We start from the raw sequence: 20239 nt of genomic DNA on the forward strand, positions 1-20239 counted from the left end.
TGTGTGTTTTGGAATGACGAAACTTAGTGGCGGATCTAGCAGGGGCTCACCGCCCCCCCCCCCCCCCCCCTTTACGGAAGTCCTAGATCCGCTCCTGCTTAGAGTGTTTATAACCTTTATGGAGTACTGTTACTATCAGTACTCCATTTTCGGATTTAATTCGGAATAACGGGCATAATCCATAATGACATACCACGCATGGTAAAGAAATCTTCATTTTTTTTTCTCTCTCTCTCTCTCCCTCTCCCCCTCTCTCTCCCTAGTCTCCCTCTCGCATTGCGCTCCGGATCCGTGCAGTGACTTTCACGCACATTGCACCGGTGCACTTGTATTACAAATCGTGCTTCAAGCGCACGATTCGCTTCCCCAAGTCACGCGCACGCGATTTTACACTCCACATCATCACTGCTATGCTGACATGCGATCCCCATCGTATCACATGTGTGTCCGTACGTAATGCACTGTAGTCAGTGCACGTGGATGTACGCATATCGCGCTATGTATCGGCGTTGACAAAATACGACAACCGCTCGACTCTGAGGATCAGTGGCTGACGGACTGCTAAAGAATGGTAAATAAATGACCTTTTGCACCGGTTCCTGTGTTTCTGAAGTAGTGATGAATACTGTAGTCATAAATCTTTTCTTTCTTCTCTCTCCCTCACAGACTACCTACGAGAACAAGGGTCCCAAGGTGAGTTAAAACAGATTCTTTTACCCGCCGAACTTCGTTTTCGTTCATTCTCTTTCGTCGTGTTGCGTGTTATGTACCGGTAGTACAGTAGTACACCGCTGACATGAAGAGCCTAGGGCTAGGCTTTACGACACAGCACAGCCAACCTTCCTTGAATTCACTGTTTTGCATGCATGGTTCTCGTTACAGCCGGATGCTGGCAGATTCGTTGCGTTTCATCACGTGAGCTTCTGGGTTGGAAATGCTCTACAGGTGAGTTTTGATCGTGATTTTGTATGTATCATGTACAGAAACGTACTCAGATTGTGCGTAAATTGTCAAGACATTGATTACATCGACACAGCTTGTAATGTATCTACCGTACATGTACGTACGATGGTGGTGGTGTGGCATTGCATTGCTCACACCTCCTCGGCCTCTACCGGCGAGCACGCAATGTAACTCTAGCCTAATCTTACGTTGTAGTGTGACGGGGCTTCAAGTAGTACGCAGCGCTGATTGGTCGCCATGGGTGGTGTGTCTGGGGGCTTGGCAAAGACCCAGGTGTGGTTTATCACTGTACTGGACAGTGCTTAGAGTGAGATTTTTTGCCCACTTGTATTAAAAAAGTCTTGTGCTGAAACGGTTAATTTCTCACGCACATCACCATGCACCATTTGGTACCTGTCTGTGCTAGCTGTCTATTTCTCAGTTGCAACACATACATTACTGTCAGAATGTCAGCAATGTAGGGGCCCAGTAGAGAGACAGCAAGCCTGGAAGTTTGTTTGTTTGTTTGTTTGTTTTTGTTTTTTTTTAACACCGTTTACTAAGGCCTATGCAATATGGACAAGTACAGGTATGACTATCCTATGATTTTAAAGTAAAACGATGCATGTGTGACAAATTGATAAGATACGCCTTTAATATGAACCAAAATTTATATTGCTACAGTTGTCACCAAGGGATTGCAGACAGTAATTTCATGTACCGTAGGTTGCTGATTTTTTTTATTTTTTTTTTTTTTACTCTGCTGGACACACTTTTTTATTTGTTTTAATTTTTTGTGTGTGTTTGTGTTCCCTGCGGTATGCAGATCCATCAGGGTATAGTTTAACAAGCTTGGGGATACACCTCTGTTGCACGGTAATGGATATTTCTAGGTTGATCTCTCCTCTACTCCCTCATTGGGAGTGACAAATGAGGGAGAGAAAAATAGAAAAACTAAGAACAAGCAAACCTGTGACAACTGCTCGAGGAGAAATAACTGCCATTTGCCCCACAGTTCAGAAGTGTCATTAACTGTAAAAGCTGTTATTTTTGCATGCAGATTTTTTTTTTTTTTTAAATTACATGGTAAGAGGTCACAGATGTTTTTGCAAGATGTTATTTTTGCAGTTTGACACTGAGGCTATCGTATGTGCACCAATGCCTCTCTGTTCACTCCATTTTCGCATGTTGTTAAATTTGTGGCCAAACTTTGATTTCCTGCGGTACCTGTGATGCAAATAATGTGATCTGAGCTTTACCTTACATCATGTAAATCCATGTATGTTTACAACTATATTTGGGTGATGTGAACAAAAGACTCTCATACAGACCTTCAATTCACAGACACATACATGTATGTAGAGCGTAAGACTCAAAATCAGCACTTTCTAGGTAGAAAAAAAAGGTATTGCTAACGGTAAACCTAGCAGAGTATAAATACAATATATTTGCCTGTGCGTGTGTGTGTGTGTGTGCTAGAACCATTGATTCTTATAGTACACGTACTTACAGATATTTCTTATACTAATCAAGACACTGTCTTTGCAATGCCTTTGTCAGTTTTTGATACATATCATATATTATAATTATATGTACAATGTATGGGGTTTTTTTCTTCTTCTTTGTTATGCCAGTGGAGGGCAAATTTCTTTGTAACATGTATTCATTTAAACAGACAATAAAGTAGGCCTACCTTGTATCTTGTATACAATGTGTGGTATCTTATCTATTAAGTAGCTGATCCTCACACAGGTTGTTACAGGTAAGGAATAAAGATTGTCTGTGTCTTAATGATCTGCACATGATTCAGTCTTTTGTGTTAAATTAGCCTTTTTTGGGAGGGGGTAAACATAAGCCAGTTTGGGATTCCCCTTTGCACATGAGCAGAAAAAGGGTCACTTGTACCAACACAGCATGCACATGTAGGTTTTTTTAATTCAATGAGATAAGCATCTATGATGTAATGATTGTAAAATTCAAGTTGTCCAATTTCAGTATAAATGGTGCTTGCTAGCACATCCATCTGACAGTGAAAGTTATGCAATGTATATTGGCAATATTAACAGAAAAAGAAATTGTTGATACATTCAGTGCAAAATCACAAAATAATGCTTCCTCAAGCATAAATTTATGGACCATTCTTGTCACCTGGTCTATGTGCACATTTGTCCCTTGTTTGATATGAGTGATGAATTCCATAGATTGTAACGTCAGGCAAGCCTACAACGAGTGAAGTGCCCAACCATCTGAGAAAAAGAAAGGTCACTTGTACCCATGTGCACCATGAGTAATGGTACTGTAAAAGTGGAAATTTTCACCGTGTTGAAATTTGTGCACATTTTGCGCAACCAGTAACTAGCACGAAAATAAAAGCACGCAAATATTTTTGCTTGCCATATGTTCCAGTAGTTAAGGTCTTGTGTCCATGGAATTAAAAACACATGAAACTCTTTTTACCTGGCTAAACGTGAAAAATTAGTCGCACGAAAATATCCACTTTTACAGTAACTCCAAACTGGTTACTGAGCTCCAGGTTAACCTCACTCAAGATAGGTGAATAAATAAAAAATTAAATAAAATATAACAAACAACACATTAATTTGTGTGCAAATAGGAAACTGGGATGAATATCAGAGACAAAGTTTTGCCCAAATGTCAGATTAGTTGTAATGATAAACATCACCAAAAATATTACTGTCAAAGTAATGAATGCAGGCAACATAAATTCTTTCCAGAGTGGTGATGTTTCTAGATATGCAAACACGTTGGTGATCACATAATCTTATTTATCAATTTGCAATGTTCTTTATTTTCCAGGGGCAGGTTAGCCAGACACATTTCTCTCTCTCTCTCTCTCTCTCACTCTCTCTCTCTCTCTCTCTGTCTTCAAGCCTTGCAGAGCTCTTTTTAAAGTTTACAAAGGTTTAGTTCTAGGTTCAGAAGCTCATTCCATTTAATGACTACCAGTAAATATGAAGTCTTCCTGTTTATGGTGTCGATACGACTCTGTGTCTTTTCTCCCCACAGGCGTCCACGTTCTACTGTGTTCGAATGGGCTTCCAGCCCTATGCTTACAGAGGCTTGCAGACTGGGAGTAGGGAAGTCTGCACTCATGTTGTGCGTCAAGGAAAGGTACAGATGCACTTGATTCTTGCTCCCCGGCCACTTTGCATAGATGTACACGTAAAATGAATTAAAAAAACAAAACAAAAAAATGTTGCTTAGTCCCACCCATTACCACTACAATAGATCCCTCATTTTGATACAGAGGCCATGAGGCTTGCTCCAGTGAAATACATGTAGGGGAAGTGTGGGAGAGTTGAGCCACTGGGAGAGTTGATCCAGGCCACCTCACATCTTCATAGTGACTGGCAGTAGTCAGCTGATGCCATTTCTTGTTCATGCCTATGATTAACTTTATACCAGTGTATGAGGCAGCGACATTGGACGAAGCATGACAAAATATTCAAAGAAAAACCATTTTTGGTCACCAAAAGTGAATGTCCACTTGTCAGATATATGGTTTTCTCTCACACCTATGGTAGAGGATAAGTGCGAATCAGTTGGAGTAGCAGATAGTCTGTATATCATTTGTTTCTTTCAGCAAATTTCAACATGTTTGGTGTGGTCACTTTCGTAGGTTTTGAGGGTTTAGTTTAAATGGCGACTGTGGGGAGAGTTGTGCCAACGTGTCGAGGGAGAGTTGTGCCATGGCTAAACCCTGTATTCCAATGGCTCAGCCCTCAAGTGGCTCAACCCTCCCTTCAAGTGGCTCAATGAGTGTCATTTTTTGGTCAAAGAAACGGGTCTGCAATTGGATGAGGTGAGGAATATTGGAAAGGTATGTGGTGTTCTCGCCAGGGGTGACGCCCTACGGGCGGTTTCTTCTCCCTAACAACAACAGTTGACTTACTACGCAAATCCAATCAGGGTGCATCTAGAAATCCTGATCATGTGATCGTAGGTGGACCCCAACAACATCCACATTATCTATCCGATGACCCGTAAGTCAAACAGACGCCCCGCCCCCTCTATCACCATTACACCAGCCTTCCTTAGATAGGTTTCCACAGTCATTTTCTTTTATAAGCCTGAATTTCTTAATATGATATGTAGGGCCTATAGCATAGTGGCTCAACTCTCCCAACCCCGTGGCTCAACTCTCACCACATCAAGGGAGACTTGAGCCATTTTGCAAAATATTTTTGTTGAAGTGTCACCCCCAAGTTGTTTGTGCTAGGTGTCTTATTGGGCTATCATAATATGCCTGAATAGTTGTAGTATATACCAGCGAACGAATAATCCATAAATTGTGTATAGTTATTGAACAATATCACTAAATGTAAAAAGTGGCTCAACTCTCCCACACTTCCCCTACATGCAATTCATCATCCATGGAACCTTTTGAAATTACTTTCTGTAACAGTTAGCTTAACAGAGAGATATTTGATTGCCTCAAGACATAGTTTCATTTTGTTTGTTTTGTTTGCTTCTGTATTTTTAAGCATGACTTGATGCTGTTTTGATTAAAAGGAAAATGTATTACTGATTAGCTGAAGATTGTCTGATTACTGCAGTTATAAGCACATCAGTTGTATAATCTGCAATAAGAATTAGAAGATCAAGAAAAATCCTCAAAAGCAGAATTGAAAAATTTGTTGATGGCACATTTATGTTACTGTTTTTCTTCCAACACCAGGCCATATTTGCCTTCCATTCTCCACTCAACCCCTCTGGAGCTGTCTCTGAAGGTAGACACTTAAAGTTGTTTTTATGCTGTGTGTGTGTGTGTGGGTGTGTGGATGGGTGTGTTTGATATTTATCTTGGCTAGCCAGGGTAGCCTCTTCAGTGTAATCATTGTCTGTGTATTGCCCCCTGCCGTTGTCATTGTCAATAGAGATAGATACAATAGATATACCATAACACTGTAGATAGGAAGGTAAATAGGGAGAGAGTGATAAGAAGCGGGGGGGGGGGGGGGGGGGGGATGAAAGAGAGAACATGCATTATGTATGGCTTGTGCATCAGGCATGAGAGCTCTTTGAAAAAACACCTTTATCAAAACACCTTTAATATGTTGTTTTTAAGTAGAACACTAAAGATCACAAAAAGAAGAAAAAAATCATATTAGCTTTTGTATGTGTGCTAGTGTTCATTGATCACATGATTTTGGATGCAATGTTCTTGTATATATGTATTACAGTGTATGTAGTCATTTGTTTACATCAAGTATTTTTTCAAACCACAACACCCCAAAATTATTCTGAATGTTCGAGTACACACAAAGCAGTGTATTTAACATGTGTGTTTCAGTGTGTACCTATGTCAGTGGTAAATATCAATTTCTTTATCAAAGTTCAATAGACATTTGACATCACAAGTTTATACTACAAAAGTATATTAAACATCCTTATTGGATCATACTATTCTTGTGGACATGCTTTATTTTACAATACCAAGCCAATACACCCAATAGGAAATTTGAATTACCTCAAAATGACTTAGATTTAAAAAAAAAAAGAAGCAATGAGAGAGAGAGAGAGAGAGAGAGAGAATTTATAAATACATTGTATTTCATAAAACATCCATTTTATGTGCTTTGACATGAAAAGAACCTGTGATTTAAGAAAACAAAAAACAAACAAAACTCAAATGCATTTGGAAGAAAATAAATTGTGCTTTATGCCTCTTTGTATCCCCTCCATTGTTCCTTCTTATATTTACAGCTAGGTCTATATCTATTCATCTAATAAAGCAAAAAATTGATGGTCTTCTGTGGCTTGTTTTCTTTCTCCAGAGATGGGTCGCCATCTACAGGTCCATGGGGATGGTGTGAAGGATATTGCCTTTGAAGTGGAAAATCTGGCCGCAATTGTCGAAGTATGTAGACTTTTGTTGGTTTTCTCATGTCTTTTTTTTTGTTGTTGTTCATGACAGTTTGGCTTGATTTACCATATTAGATTTTGTGTTTGACGCTTAGTTAGGTGGACTTTTTGGTTTCTTGTGTCTCTCTCTCTAAAGGAAGATACAGCATGATTACCAGCATTGCATATTGTATTACCAAAGTACACGTATTGAAGCAACTGATTTGTTTAAGTTGTGATCGATCAGCTAGAGAGGGGATGGATGCATTCACTGCTTTGATTAAAGTTTGCAGTTTCAGATAGTGTACATAGAATCACCATCAGAGATCATCACCATCAGAAGATCAAAAGCACAGCGTAAAAGCTAGAGTTAAAAGTTGTCAGCTCACATGTGTTTGGGTATTATAGTTTTCATACCATTTTGATGCACTGTGTAAAATGTCCTATTAAACATATATGTATACACTTTACCTTGGGTGTACCGTACTATAAGTGCTTGTATGTGGGAGTGCTTTGGTAAATTTGGTGAAAGCATCTTATCGTGAAAGGAATTGTCTGTTCATGTCAATTCTTTGACAACCAGATTTAGTGCAATTGCCCTCAAATCTTTCATTGAGTATGTTACCCTTTATGCACCATGGTCTGCCACCTGCTAATATCAAAGCTCTTGAAGCAGTGTACTTACTATTGTTTGGATAACTTTGGAAGCAGCAGCATTTATTGCAATAATCAAAGTACTTCTTTCCATCATACAAATGTATACATGTTGATGGCACAGAAGGGGATATCAATTATGTATCAGAATTACTGGTACTTTTCTGTCATTCAGTTCTTTAACATGTGAATCTTAGTACCAATCGCATGCCAGTGAATGATACATGTACAATTGTATGTACTATGTACACCAAGAATCATGCGGTTTGCATGTGATTGTAAACAATTACTTGCAAATGAACAAATACGGTGGGGGAAAAAACAGCAACAAACACATACATGTACACACAACAGCTCACAATATACAAATCTTTGAATTTCGTATCTATGGCCAGAATTCAAAGAACCATTTTATACCACTGGGATCTGAACTGCTGTAAATTAGCACGGATCATGTTCACTGTAATTGCAGTATATGAAATTTCTATGTGTGCACTGCACTGCAGTGACTGCTGGGAATTTAGGTCTGCAACATCTGAACTTTTTCTCAAGACAGTGGTGTTATCTTACAGCTGTCAGTGAATATTGCCAACAATTTACGAGCCTTTATTTGCCTTCCGAAAATTTTGTGTAGTTATCTAGGTACATCTGTACCAACAGCTATCTTGGGCTGTCTGCTGCTGTTTATTCAGTCCTAGAAAGTTTCCTTCAAATGGCTTTTTGATTTCTTTTTTCACTCCCGGATTTACCTCCACCATGGATATTTTGTTTTTCTGTTTTCTGCCAGTGTTTGTTCTTTGTCTGTCTGCATGTCTGTCTGTTGGAAATTTCATGCAAATGTTATGATGACATTTTGTTAACATTTATAGGAAAAGTCAGAAATCTTCCAAAGAACTTATGTTTAGTTGTTGATAATGACCTCTGAGGAAGGATTTGATTTTTCTCGTGGCATGATATGGATTTTATCACCTCTCAGATGTAACTCATCAAAATATGACCAGGATGCTTAATCAGAGAATAGAGGGCAACTTCAACGAGTTTTTGTGACACTGCTAACTTTGATGCAGATATTCATGATATGTTTGATCTCATGGTCCAAAAAAATTTAAGTGTGAGATATATGAAAAACTTGGTAATAGAGCTGCAGCATAACATTGCGGAGGGGAGGAGGGCGTAGGAAAAAGCTGCCTGGAAGGGTGTCTGTTTTGTCATAGCGCTGTCAGCTGTGGCATTGTGACAGTGAGACTAAACTGTGTTCCTCCTGTCTGCTTCCCATGTAGAAAGCCAAGGAGAGGGGTGCAAAGGTGCTCAAAGAACCCTGGGAGGAAGAAGATGAGACAGGAGCAGTCTTGTATGCCCAAGTCAGCACGGTGAGATGTCTTCAAATTGATGAAATTCTTACGTTGAGTTGTTTTAATCGTAACTGATTGACAAAGTGCCCTCACATCAATGTAAAAGAAAAAGCATTGAATTAATCAGTGTTTTAGTAGTAGCCATGAAGTAAAAAAAAAAAAAAAACATCGTAGACATACATACTCGGACTTCATTCAAACCAACAATTTCCTGCTCACTGGACAGGCGTCTTATCCATTGGACCAGCAAGCTTCCCCCTGACAGCCAGTGCTGGTTCTAATCTTTATACAATTATGTAGCATGCAGTGAGTACTGAACAATTACTCAAAATTAATTAAAGAATGCCTGTGAGCATTGCTGTCACGTACTGTGACTACCTTCTTTTTGTGCAATGGTTTTAAGCGCTATCACTCAATCAGTGCATATGACGTGGATACCAATTCATTTTTTTTTGTTTATATATTTTGTTTGCTGTGTCTGAAGTATTTAAATGACATGATTACATAGATTATTCCAAGGTTTGCACCATGACAGTAAGCTATTTGAAATTGGACACTGTAGTCTTCTATTTTCTGTGGGGTATATGATATCTTTCCTTCTGTACATTTTGATAAGTAGTGGTTGATATTCACTTACCCACATCAAAACACATGTGAGGAGTTTTGCTACTGATCTCAAATATTTTCACAGGAGAGAATATGGATATTTTGTTTGGTGTTGAGGGTCTTTGAGTGTCTAGTAACTTGGAGGTCATTGCCATGCTATATGATGCAGTATTTGGTACCCTGGGGTACCAAATGAAAATTCACCATTTTGTTGATTTTTTTTTTTTATTCATTCATCCCATTCCATGCCCATTTTTGCATCTCATTTTGTTGAATGTGACCTACTTTGCCATCCCCTTCCCCCATTCATTTCTTATCCTACAGTATGGGGAGACTGTGCACACTTTCATTGAGAGAAAGGGCTTCAGTGGCCTCTTTCTACCTGGTTACAAGCAGCCTCTATACCAAGACCCTCTGCTAAAAACACTGTGAGTATCCGTCATTCTGTTTTGGTTTTTGGATACACTTCTAAATATGAAGAGTTTTAATGCACAACAAGCTAACTCCATTCTTGTTAAGTTGAGATATCTGTTGTTCAAGCTGCTAAAACACAAAGAAAATAATAACATGAAATGGGATATTCTTATGTTACAAGTGAGGTGTCATTGGAACAGTTTTATTTTGCTCTATTTGAAGATAGACACACTTTGAAATGTTTAAAAATGGTGCTTAATCCATTTTGCAATGAAAGTCCTCGTTATATGTATCAGATCCTAATGACAGGCATCAGAACCAAAAGTGTCTGAGAATTTGTGTGCATACATGTGTATGTGTGTGTGTGTGTGTGTGTGTGTGTGTGTTGTGTGTATAAGAGTGTGAGTGTATCTGTGGATCATCATGTGGTGTGGGCTGCTGATACATATGTTGGTAAAGCTCTGCAAACATTTTGGAAAGGCCCCGTCACACTAGTGCGAATGCCCAATGAAAAAGAAAAAGTGAAGATATGTTCACGTCCATCGCTAAGACTTGAATAGTTTGTAACATGTTTTAGATTCTTAGTATTCATTACTCGTAGGGATTCACAGAGATACACTGGAAATTTTTGACATGTTCAAAATTAAGATTGGCTGCAGTGTATCTCTGCAAATACCTATGAAGAGCTACAATGTAGTGAATATAAAGAACATCAAACTTGTTAAAAACTATTCTAGTATTAAAATTCATGAAATGCCTGACTTTCTAGTATTAGCAACAGATTTAAATGTATCCTCAAATTTTCAAATTCATTTTGCATTCATTGGGCATTCACACACGTGTTCACACTCATGTGACGGGACCTTAAACAGCAAGGACATGTGGGAAAAATGCATAGCTCTATGAATATTGTTGTTCAATTGTAATTACTATATATGAGAATAGCAAGTAGCCTACGTGTAGGTCATCATGTATATATCTAAATGGGGGGGGGGGGGGGGGAACACACCTACACACAAACAAACACACACACACACACACACACACACACACAAAGCAGAAAATGTATTCCTTGGATGACTTGGAGTTCCCCACTCTTACTTCAGTGTCTGCCATTGCTATTTGGGAAAGTGACTGGTACATACCAGTATTTTTTTTTCTTTCAGAATGGATAGAATGCTGGTATATGCAGGATTATTGCCAATACAGTGACCCACCTTACATATATGTAAGGGGAACAGGGTAACCTGCATTTGACATGTCTCTCTGCAATATTCATGACAAGACATGTAAAAATGAGCAGCTTTACAGTTGAAATAGTTTCATTGTGCATTGCTATGTCACACACCTTTTCATTACTAGTATTGTTTTGCTGGCAGTCTGTGACAGTTTTATAGCCTTCCTTGTCACATAACCACAACTTCATGTTAGGGCATGGATAGAAAATCTTGAGGCTTACCAGTTTAATAGGCAGATAGAATCTGTTGGGTCTTTTGCACATTTAAAAGAAAAAACACACACACACACACACACACAAAATCCTCAACAACTACTGAATAGTGTTTGCTCGAGCATGCAACTGTGTGAAGGATTTGACTTCTAATGTTTGGGATGTTGTCCCGATGCAACATGATATCTTCAAGGTATTTTCAGCAGGGGCATGAATGAAATGTTACTCTTATTGGACTTATTTAAGCAATAAGTATTACATAGTCACATGACCAGAACAGCGCCATTTTGGTAAATAGTAAATACCATGATAGGTAACTTTGGTATAGTGAAACAGTCGCAAACTTCATCATGATTTTCCCCCAATTTTTCCTCAAACTGCCATAGATCTCTTGCATTTGAATCAAAGCATTCATACTATGAATGGTTGTTATACCGCGTGTTGGCCACTGGACTATAAACTTTATATATGATTTCCATGTACAATCAGAAGAAACAAAATGAATGTAAAGTAATTTGATTTGATGAAGAAATAAAAACAAAGTCTATTGAAACTGTTCCGTTTAGAAGACATTAGTTCCCTGGTACATAGAAGCTTATGAGGTGTTATTACTTAATTACCCATACATACCGTACACATGTGCACATAGAATATGAAAATACACAAATCATACATTGTGTAAACTAAACATGCACAAAGAAACAAGTGCAGATTGAAGAAGGAGAAAAAAAAAGACACTACAGTGACAGAAAAAAGGCAACACTTGAATACACACAGCATAGGAGCCAGTGGAAACCATCTCCCACATTCTGTATACAACAACTGAACTGGCAAGGGCAGTTTACAGTCAGTTTAGTGGCTTGATAATCACAGCAGGTGACTGCTGTGTGACCCCGAGTGCCATGTCGCGCATGACTGCAAACTGTTCATTTTCTCAACATGGTGCATAGATAGATTCAGGCATCATAATATTCAAAAGAGTATTTTACGAGCTAACTCTCCACCACAGAATGGCTTTTTAATATAGCATGGTGTCAGCGAGACAGCCTGCCAGCAAAAATGTGCTGGTATCATTTTTTTTTTTTTTTCTTAAACCACCTTTGTGCAAATCATGGCCTGATGTTTAGAACCAGTGCAAAGTCTAAACATACATGCATAGTCTTGCTTTTATTTTTGTTTTTACATGCAAAGTCAACTAACGTTGAATACATATGCAACCCCCCCCCTTCATTTCAAGAGTAGTCATAAATGCTTTGAATGTACCTTACCAAGGACATAAATCCATGAAGCAGCCATGTATTACAATACCCTATTGTTCTCATTCAGTATCACAAATAGGTGTGGGCCTGTGGACTTGAAAATGTTCTATCTGTGTATCATGGGAAAAAAGATAATACGATGTTAAGTCAATTGTTTCAATTAGGAATGAAGTAAGAGCACACCTACTGAAATGGCAGAGGATAAGTGATATAGTCCCTCGTTATGTAGAAGTAAAGTCAGCATTGCTATTTTCACGTTGTACAATACATGTATCAGACGAACTAAAAACTTAAAACTCGACCACACAAACAAAAATAGACACCACTTGACAATATGTGCAACTGTGGGAAGACATTTAACAAAAACAAAAGTAGTTATTGTTACATAGACACTAATAATGACAAATAACTCGATGAGTTATGGTGTACTTTGCTTGTGGGTTCTATTTGGTCCAATATGGCAATCGGTCGTCACAAATATTGTTCATACACTTTGTAAAGGGGTCTGCACCCTCAACATTACAAACATTATAGTTTCAAACACAACGGTTATACAAATGTACCAGGTAACTGATTTTTAAGGGTGGATATAGTTTTGGTTGAGACCTAACTGTAGGTTTCTAATATTTTTGGTGAGATACGTAATGAGAAACCTCTCATGAAATATGAAAGAGCATGTAATTCCAAGAGGGATTCAACATTTATTTGATGAAACTCGGTTTTGAAATAGCTGAGATATCCCAAAAGAGCATTCGTAATAAAAAGCGGGAGCCACCTCTTATTAGGATCGCTTTGTTTTACTTTGTTTTTGGATGTCTCAGCAATTCCAAACCGATTTTCATCTAATAAACTTTGAATTCCTCTTAAAATGGTATGCCCTGTACTATTTCATAAGTGGTTTCTTGGGATCTCACAAAAAAGTTAAAAGCCCAATTCTCATCTCCACCAATACAAAATGTACTATACAATCCCTTTAAGGCAAGATCGGAATGTCACTCACTGAATGGCAGTATCAAGCAGGATGACGGTCACTCTGGCAATATCATGCAGAACTGTACTGCCCAAACATTTCAGCCAGAGACAACACGCTTGGCAGTGATAGAGGGAGACAGCAATATTTAGAATAATGATATGTTGACATATTTGTAGAGGGAAGCTGTAGTACTGTACTTCTTGGCCCGAATTCACGAAGGTGGTACAAATGAAACCATGGTTTAAACCATGGACAAAATCTATGGAGCGCCAAGTGTCGCATGGAATATTTTGTTACGAAATCAGTCATTTCGTCAATGAAATTATTATTTTGTAACGAAATGACAACGTTTGGTAACTAAATGAACACTTCGTCCACGAAATGATAATTTCGTTAACGAAACGGTCATTTTGTCGACGAAATGACCAATTTCGTAACGAAATATTCCGTGCGACACTTGGCACTCCACAGTTTTTGTCCATGGTTTAAACCATGGTTTCATTTGTACCACCTTCGTGAATTCGGACCCTTGAGTGGCAGGTCAAAGGTCAGCCTGTAGTGATGGGATTATCACCAGTCTCTGTCACTCTCTTTCAGTCCTGCCTCTAACATCGAATGCATCGATCACATCGTTGGCAACCAGCCAGACCTGGAGATGGACAACGTCGTTGACTGGTAAGCTGCCAAACCAAAAACAAAAACAAAAACAACAACAACAAAGAAAGAAAGAAATAAAAAAAAATAAATACATGAATGAATGAAATAGATAATTAGATAGATAAATACATAAATAAATAAGTAAATAAAGAAATGAATGAATAAATAAATAAATAAATAAATAAATAAATAAGTAAATAAATAAATACACTAATGTATGATGAAAAAATCTGCCAAAATCAGGCAAAGATATGGTGCTCTGATGTGAAAAAAAAAAAGTTGCTCCATTGTAGAGTTTTGATCATGATTGTGCTTCTACTGTTTTGCAAAATTTTTTGGTGCTGTGGTGCACATAATAAATGCGCTGGTAATCATCGTGTTAACCTGGGGTAATGTAGGATTGCCTTCTGACTGGAAGCCTGTGTGGTAGCAACAGTCTCCCAGAGGAACAAGAACACTTTAAATTTCTTTTCCCTCAGTCAGAATAATTGAACTCATGTACTCCATTGCATGTTTTCTTTGGTGGGAGCACTGTAGTTTAGTGAACAAGGCTCTAGATTTGACATACAGCAGGTCCCGAGTTCAAATCCAGCTCAGTGCTAGCATTCTTGGACAAGGTTTTATTAATCCAATATGTCGCTCTTCACACAGATATCAAACATAGCTACCTGACAGTGCTTGGGCCATAAAAATTTCAGAGCCATCTTGAAGAGCAGTGAGCACATAACAGTGAATACACTTTTAAGGACAAATGAGGTAATACTATCAGAATTATTTTTCTCACAATGTCTCCAACCTCTTTCAGGTATGTGCAGAACCTGATGTTCCATCGATTTTGGTCCGTGGACGATTCCCAGATCCACACATCGTACAGTGCCCTCCGATCAGTCGTCGTCACAAACTTTGAAGAGACCATCAAGTTGCCGATCAACGAACCAGCCAGTGGCAAACGGAAGAGCCAGATACAGGTAAAATTCCTGTCGGCCACTCTTTTTTTAGCTCTCAAATTTGTACAAACGCTTCACTCTCTGCAGTTTCTCACTGTTACATAATGTTATCATTCATCCCCCCCCCCCTTCCATATGTTGAGGATAGTTATATAAAGCCCTGTTTTAACAGACCTTACCCCTTCAATGTCGGGACACTGTTCGAAGAAAAAAATTCCTCACCTCGGGCAATAAAACCGTAGGAGAGAGCAAGGGTACTGTTGTAAAGGCATTATTTACTATTTGCAGATGAAACAAAAATCCAGCTTTCGTGCATCAAAATAGTTCTAGAATGTGATTTAGGGCTAGAAACAACCAATGTAAAAATTCTGATCAGTATAATCAATGTTAAATATTGTTGAATATACAAAACATGAACAATAGTTTTTTAATAAAATTGTTTCGAGAATAAATCGTCTACAGTTATGGTTTATTGAGAAAAATAGTGATCTCTCCTTTTATTGTAGGCTTTATTACAAATATGCATCAAACGTGATAACTCAAATATTTTTTAAATCACTGCTCCTAATTGTAAACAATAACTGTAACAGACACACATCAAAAACCTTCTCCGGGTACCTTTCTGTTTGTATCTTATTCTTTTTTTTTAATTGTTGTTTGTTTGTTTTTTAAACTCTACTACACCTTGTGACTTTGGAGGATCCACGATATGCCATATACCCAGAGTACAGTTTGAACCATTTCTGTAAGGTGGTTTTAACTCACATACAAATGTTCATGTGTGATGAGATAAATCTTGGTTGCTCTACCAGGAATACGTGGACTATTACGGCACCGCTGGAGTGCAGCACATTGCCCTACACACATCAGACATCATCAATGCCATCATAGCGCTGAAGGAGCGTGGGATGCAGTTCCTCACCATCCCCAACACCTACTACACCAACCTGAGAGAACGGCTCAAGTCCTCCAAGGTCCAAGTTACCGAAAGCCTGGATGTGGTGAGTTACACACACCTCTTGGGGTTTCTCTTTAAATAGCATATGCAGCAGTGGATCTGACCAGTGCTTTGCATACCATGCTGTATACACAATGCTGTGTATACAATACTTTCTACACCATGCTGCTTGCACTACTAGTAATAATGAATAGCTCTCTGCCATGGACACCACTGTGCTGCAGATACCACATGTAATAATAAAGACTGGTGAGTGAATGCAGTTTCTTATTTTATGGACACACAGTGTAGGATACACTGCTATAGAAACTCCACTCATCATCCTCAGTGTTTATTGTCCCCGCTGAACGAGTTCGAGCAGGGGACTATGAAACGGGCTCCTTACGTGTGTGTGTCCGTGTGTATGTGTGTGTGTATGTGTGACTTGTGTGCGTCCATGTGTGATCAAAATGTTCAATTTGCTACTTCTCTGTCATTTATGAGCCAATTTTGATTCTGTTTGCTTTATATGATAGCACTACATGGGAGCTTTGAAACCTCTACACAAAATTTCAGTTGTGACCTTTGACCTTGACCTTTGACCTATCTTGTACATTTTGCTACAAAATGCTACTCCTTCGCCATTTCTAACCCGATTTTGATTCCGTTTGCTTTATGTGATGGCACTAGGTGAGGGCTTCAAAACTTCTACACAGAATTTTGACCTTTGACCTTGATTTTTAACCTGTATTGTACATTTTGCTACAAAATGCTACTCCTTCGCCATTTCTAACCCGATTTCGATTCTGTTTGCTTTATGTGATGGCAATAGATGAGGGCTTCAAAACTTCTACACAGAATTTTGACCTTTGACTTCTTTGACCTTTGACCTTGATTTTTGACCTATATTGTACATTGGCTACAAAATGCTACTCCTTCGCCATTTCTAACCCGATTTTGATTCCGTTTGCTTTATGTGATGGCACTAGGTGAGGGCTTCAAAACTTCTACACTGAATTTTGACCTTTGACCTTTGACCTTGATTTTTTACCTATATTGTATATTTTGCTACAAAATGCTACTTCCGGCGGGGACATATATTACGCACCGCATAATTTCTACTTTTCCTTGTTTTCAAAAAGAAAGAAAGACAATTTCAGGGGTTTTCGTTCTGGTGTTTTGAGGTTATGACAATATCATTATGGTAAACACAATTATTCGTGTTCAAGAAATGTGCTGTTTAAACATCAGTGTATTACCTGTTATTATTCTTGAAAGCATTATTATCATGGTCATCATTATTAACTCTTGATTGTCTTCCCTACCCCACCCATTTCTCCCCCCCCCCCCCCCCACACCACACACACACACACTTACACACAGCTGCAAAAGCTGCACATTCTGGTGGACTACGATGACAATGGCTACCTTCTCCAGATCTTCACCAAACCTGTCCAGGATCGTCCCACTGTCTTCCTGGAAGTGATCCAGCGCAAGAATCATCAGGTAATAACAAGCCCTGTCTTTTATACCCACTGATCTCTATTGGAGGTATCTGGATATCTGACTGGCCTATTCACACTGTACAAACAAGTGAAGCCACTGTGCCGCCACCTTGCAAAGCACATTCTATAGGGATTTGCACACATTTTCTAACAAAGACTGTGACCAAGATCATGTGATGTCGTTAGCTCCATACACGTATGTATGGACGATGTTTGTCGTAAGATGGCGGCGCAGTGTCTTCAAAGCGACTGGTCAATGAGATATCTAGATACTTCCTCCAGAGATCAGTCAGTGGTCTAACCCCTCCGTCTGTGTGCTGCGAGTCTATAATGAATTGAGCTCTGTTGAGCTCTGCTCTGCAATAGGCTGCAGTGATATTCAAATTTTAATGATTCACTTGTCTTGTTGTTTTATTCATGCAGCTGACTGACAGATTTATTTAAGTCAATGAAGGGCAATTAGCCAATCAGTTGCAGTGATATTGTCTGCAGGAAAAAAAAAAAAAGGTAATGAAACTTGTCACAACAAAGTATGTGTGAAGTGTCCATCAAAAGGAATTAGTAATTCCAACTCAACCTAGGAGAAAGGTCTAATATTGACTAATTAGCAGTAGGTAAACCAGAAAATCAAGTGAGATACCACTCCTTGTTCCAGATTACCTTGTAGAGCAAACAAGAATTAATAATATGTTAGACACACACAAAGAAACTTAACAAATGTTACAATTTCAATGTATTTTCACACAATATCTTTCAGATTGGCATATGCTAATTTGATATTGTATATGTGGTTGCAACTGAAGGTTTCTTTTTTTTGTAACTTGTGAAACTTTCAAATTTCATTGCAGTTTGATTTTCTAAATAATCAGATTTTTATGCCAACTCTAATATTAGATTTTTTTTTTCAATCTCTATATTTCATTAAGTCAGTGAGAACAAGGAATGGAATTTCAGTTAGGGCCAGTCAGACATGGAGTAATATTTGACTCTTTTGTCATGAATGTTTCATCTTGTATAGCTTCAGTCTGTCACTGAGACTACTCTTTCTGCATTGTTTTGTTGTTGTTTTTTATATCATACATTGTTATATGAGAGTGATTTCTGTTTTATCACAAATGTGATTTCCTCTATCATTACTCTGCTCAAGCTGTATCAATGACTATTAGTCCAATTTCACAGATGCAGTTTAAGTCAAATCCCTGGTTCCAATTCACTCCATGGATGAAAGTAAAAGTATGGTAGGAGTACATTGCACAAGCCTGTGTCAATGTGCGTTCAGTATGGGATGTCTGTTACTGTACAGTTGATGTGTGGTATGGTTTCCTAGGTGGAAATTTGCACAATCCGGGATTAGGTTTACACTGCCCTTCTGAAATTCTGCCATTGTGTGACAGCTACAGTATATATCCAGGTACTGTATAGGCTGTTATTTTTGTGAATTTTGCGAATCACTGCTTAACCACAAATTTAACAACACGCAAGAATGTTGCCATACCCTGGGCTAATAGTGCACTTGCGATGAGCCTCGGTGTCAACTCGCAAAAACAACGTCTCGCATAAATGTCCGTGATCTGTACAGAGATATCTGTACAAGTAAATAACAGCTTATACAGTATGTTTATCCTGCCTTGAAGGTTGGGGGATGTATCAATTCAATAATATTCTGTATTAATGTTTTTATCATGAATTTGGCTCTATTTCCAATGCTAGGGATTTGGTGCTGGGAACTTCAAGTCCCTGTTTGAAGCCATCGAGCAAGACCAAGCGGAGAGAGGCAACCTGTAGGAAGAAGAGCGCCCCCAACTAGCCGAGGGATGCCAGTATCCAACACATCTGTCATCACAGCGAGATGGTGGCGTGAGGTGTTGTCATGGCACTACACACAGCATGATAGCACTGTGCTCTCCCGTTTCACCTTTCCATTTTGTTCTTCACCTCTTCCCTTCTCACTTTTGGGTGCATAGCTTCATTAATGGCTGCCACACTCTGATTGGCTGTATCATGGAATCCCATTTAGTGTGTGTGTGTATGTATATGTGTGTGCCTGTGTGGGTGTGTGTGTGTGTGTGCACAATCATAAGACATGTTTAGCAGCTCTCAATGTGCCTCAATAGGCCAAGTGCATGAAATGCCGCAGAGATTTTAATGGGTATATATTATGGTCATATATGTACATATTCATGGAAAGAGTTATCAATGTTAACTTTAAAAAGTGTATTTTATTCCCCCTTCATTTTCATGACTGGTTCACTCGAGTGAACTTTGCATCTGATCTCTCAAATTGATTGATAATTATCTGATTGAAGGTTCCTAGAACCTGAAGGCTGATGATTAGCAGCTGCTTCATGGAACATAGAATGCATTCATGGTTGTACCATTTGTAAGTTCTTGCATTCATGATATGTCGTTGCTCTTTTTGTTTCAGACTAACTCTCTTTGTGACATATTATTATATGCAAGTTTTTCAAACTATGTGCCCTCACACTCTGTGTTAGACTGGTACAGTAGTAATCATGGTTAGTAACTGGCACCAGTTTACTTGCAGGTAGTTTCTCAAAGAATGACCTGGGGGGCATTTCATGAAGGAACTTGTCGAATAAAATGTCCGACAAGTCAATTATATCCGACAAGTTCAGAGAAATCAGCCAATCAGACTAAAGAATTTCTCAAAACTTGTC

The 20239-nt window shown here is 38.7% G+C and overlaps 1 protein-coding gene across 1 annotated transcript; it reads left to right on the forward strand.

The window, feature by feature from the left end:
- The first annotated feature begins 520 nt into the window (after positions 1-520).
- On the forward strand, positions 521-19596 carry LOC140227065 (4-hydroxyphenylpyruvate dioxygenase-like). The gene is made up of 13 exons (XM_072307496.1): positions 521-571; positions 667-693; positions 883-945; positions 3970-4074; positions 5642-5693; positions 6741-6823; positions 8742-8831; positions 9744-9847; positions 14113-14190; positions 14978-15140; positions 15932-16120; positions 17440-17562; positions 19272-19596. The coding sequence occupies exons 1-13, from the start codon at positions 569-571 to the stop codon at positions 19344-19346; spliced, it is 1155 nt and encodes a 384-aa protein (XP_072163597.1). The 5' UTR covers positions 521-568; the 3' UTR covers positions 19347-19596.
- Positions 19597-20239: the final 643 nt, after the last annotated feature.

The sequence above is a fragment of the Diadema setosum genome, chromosome 4 (assembly GCF_964275005.1).
Source record: "Diadema setosum chromosome 4, eeDiaSeto1, whole genome shotgun sequence".
NCBI classification, from domain to species: Eukaryota; Metazoa; Echinodermata; class Echinoidea; order Diadematoida; family Diadematidae; genus Diadema; species Diadema setosum.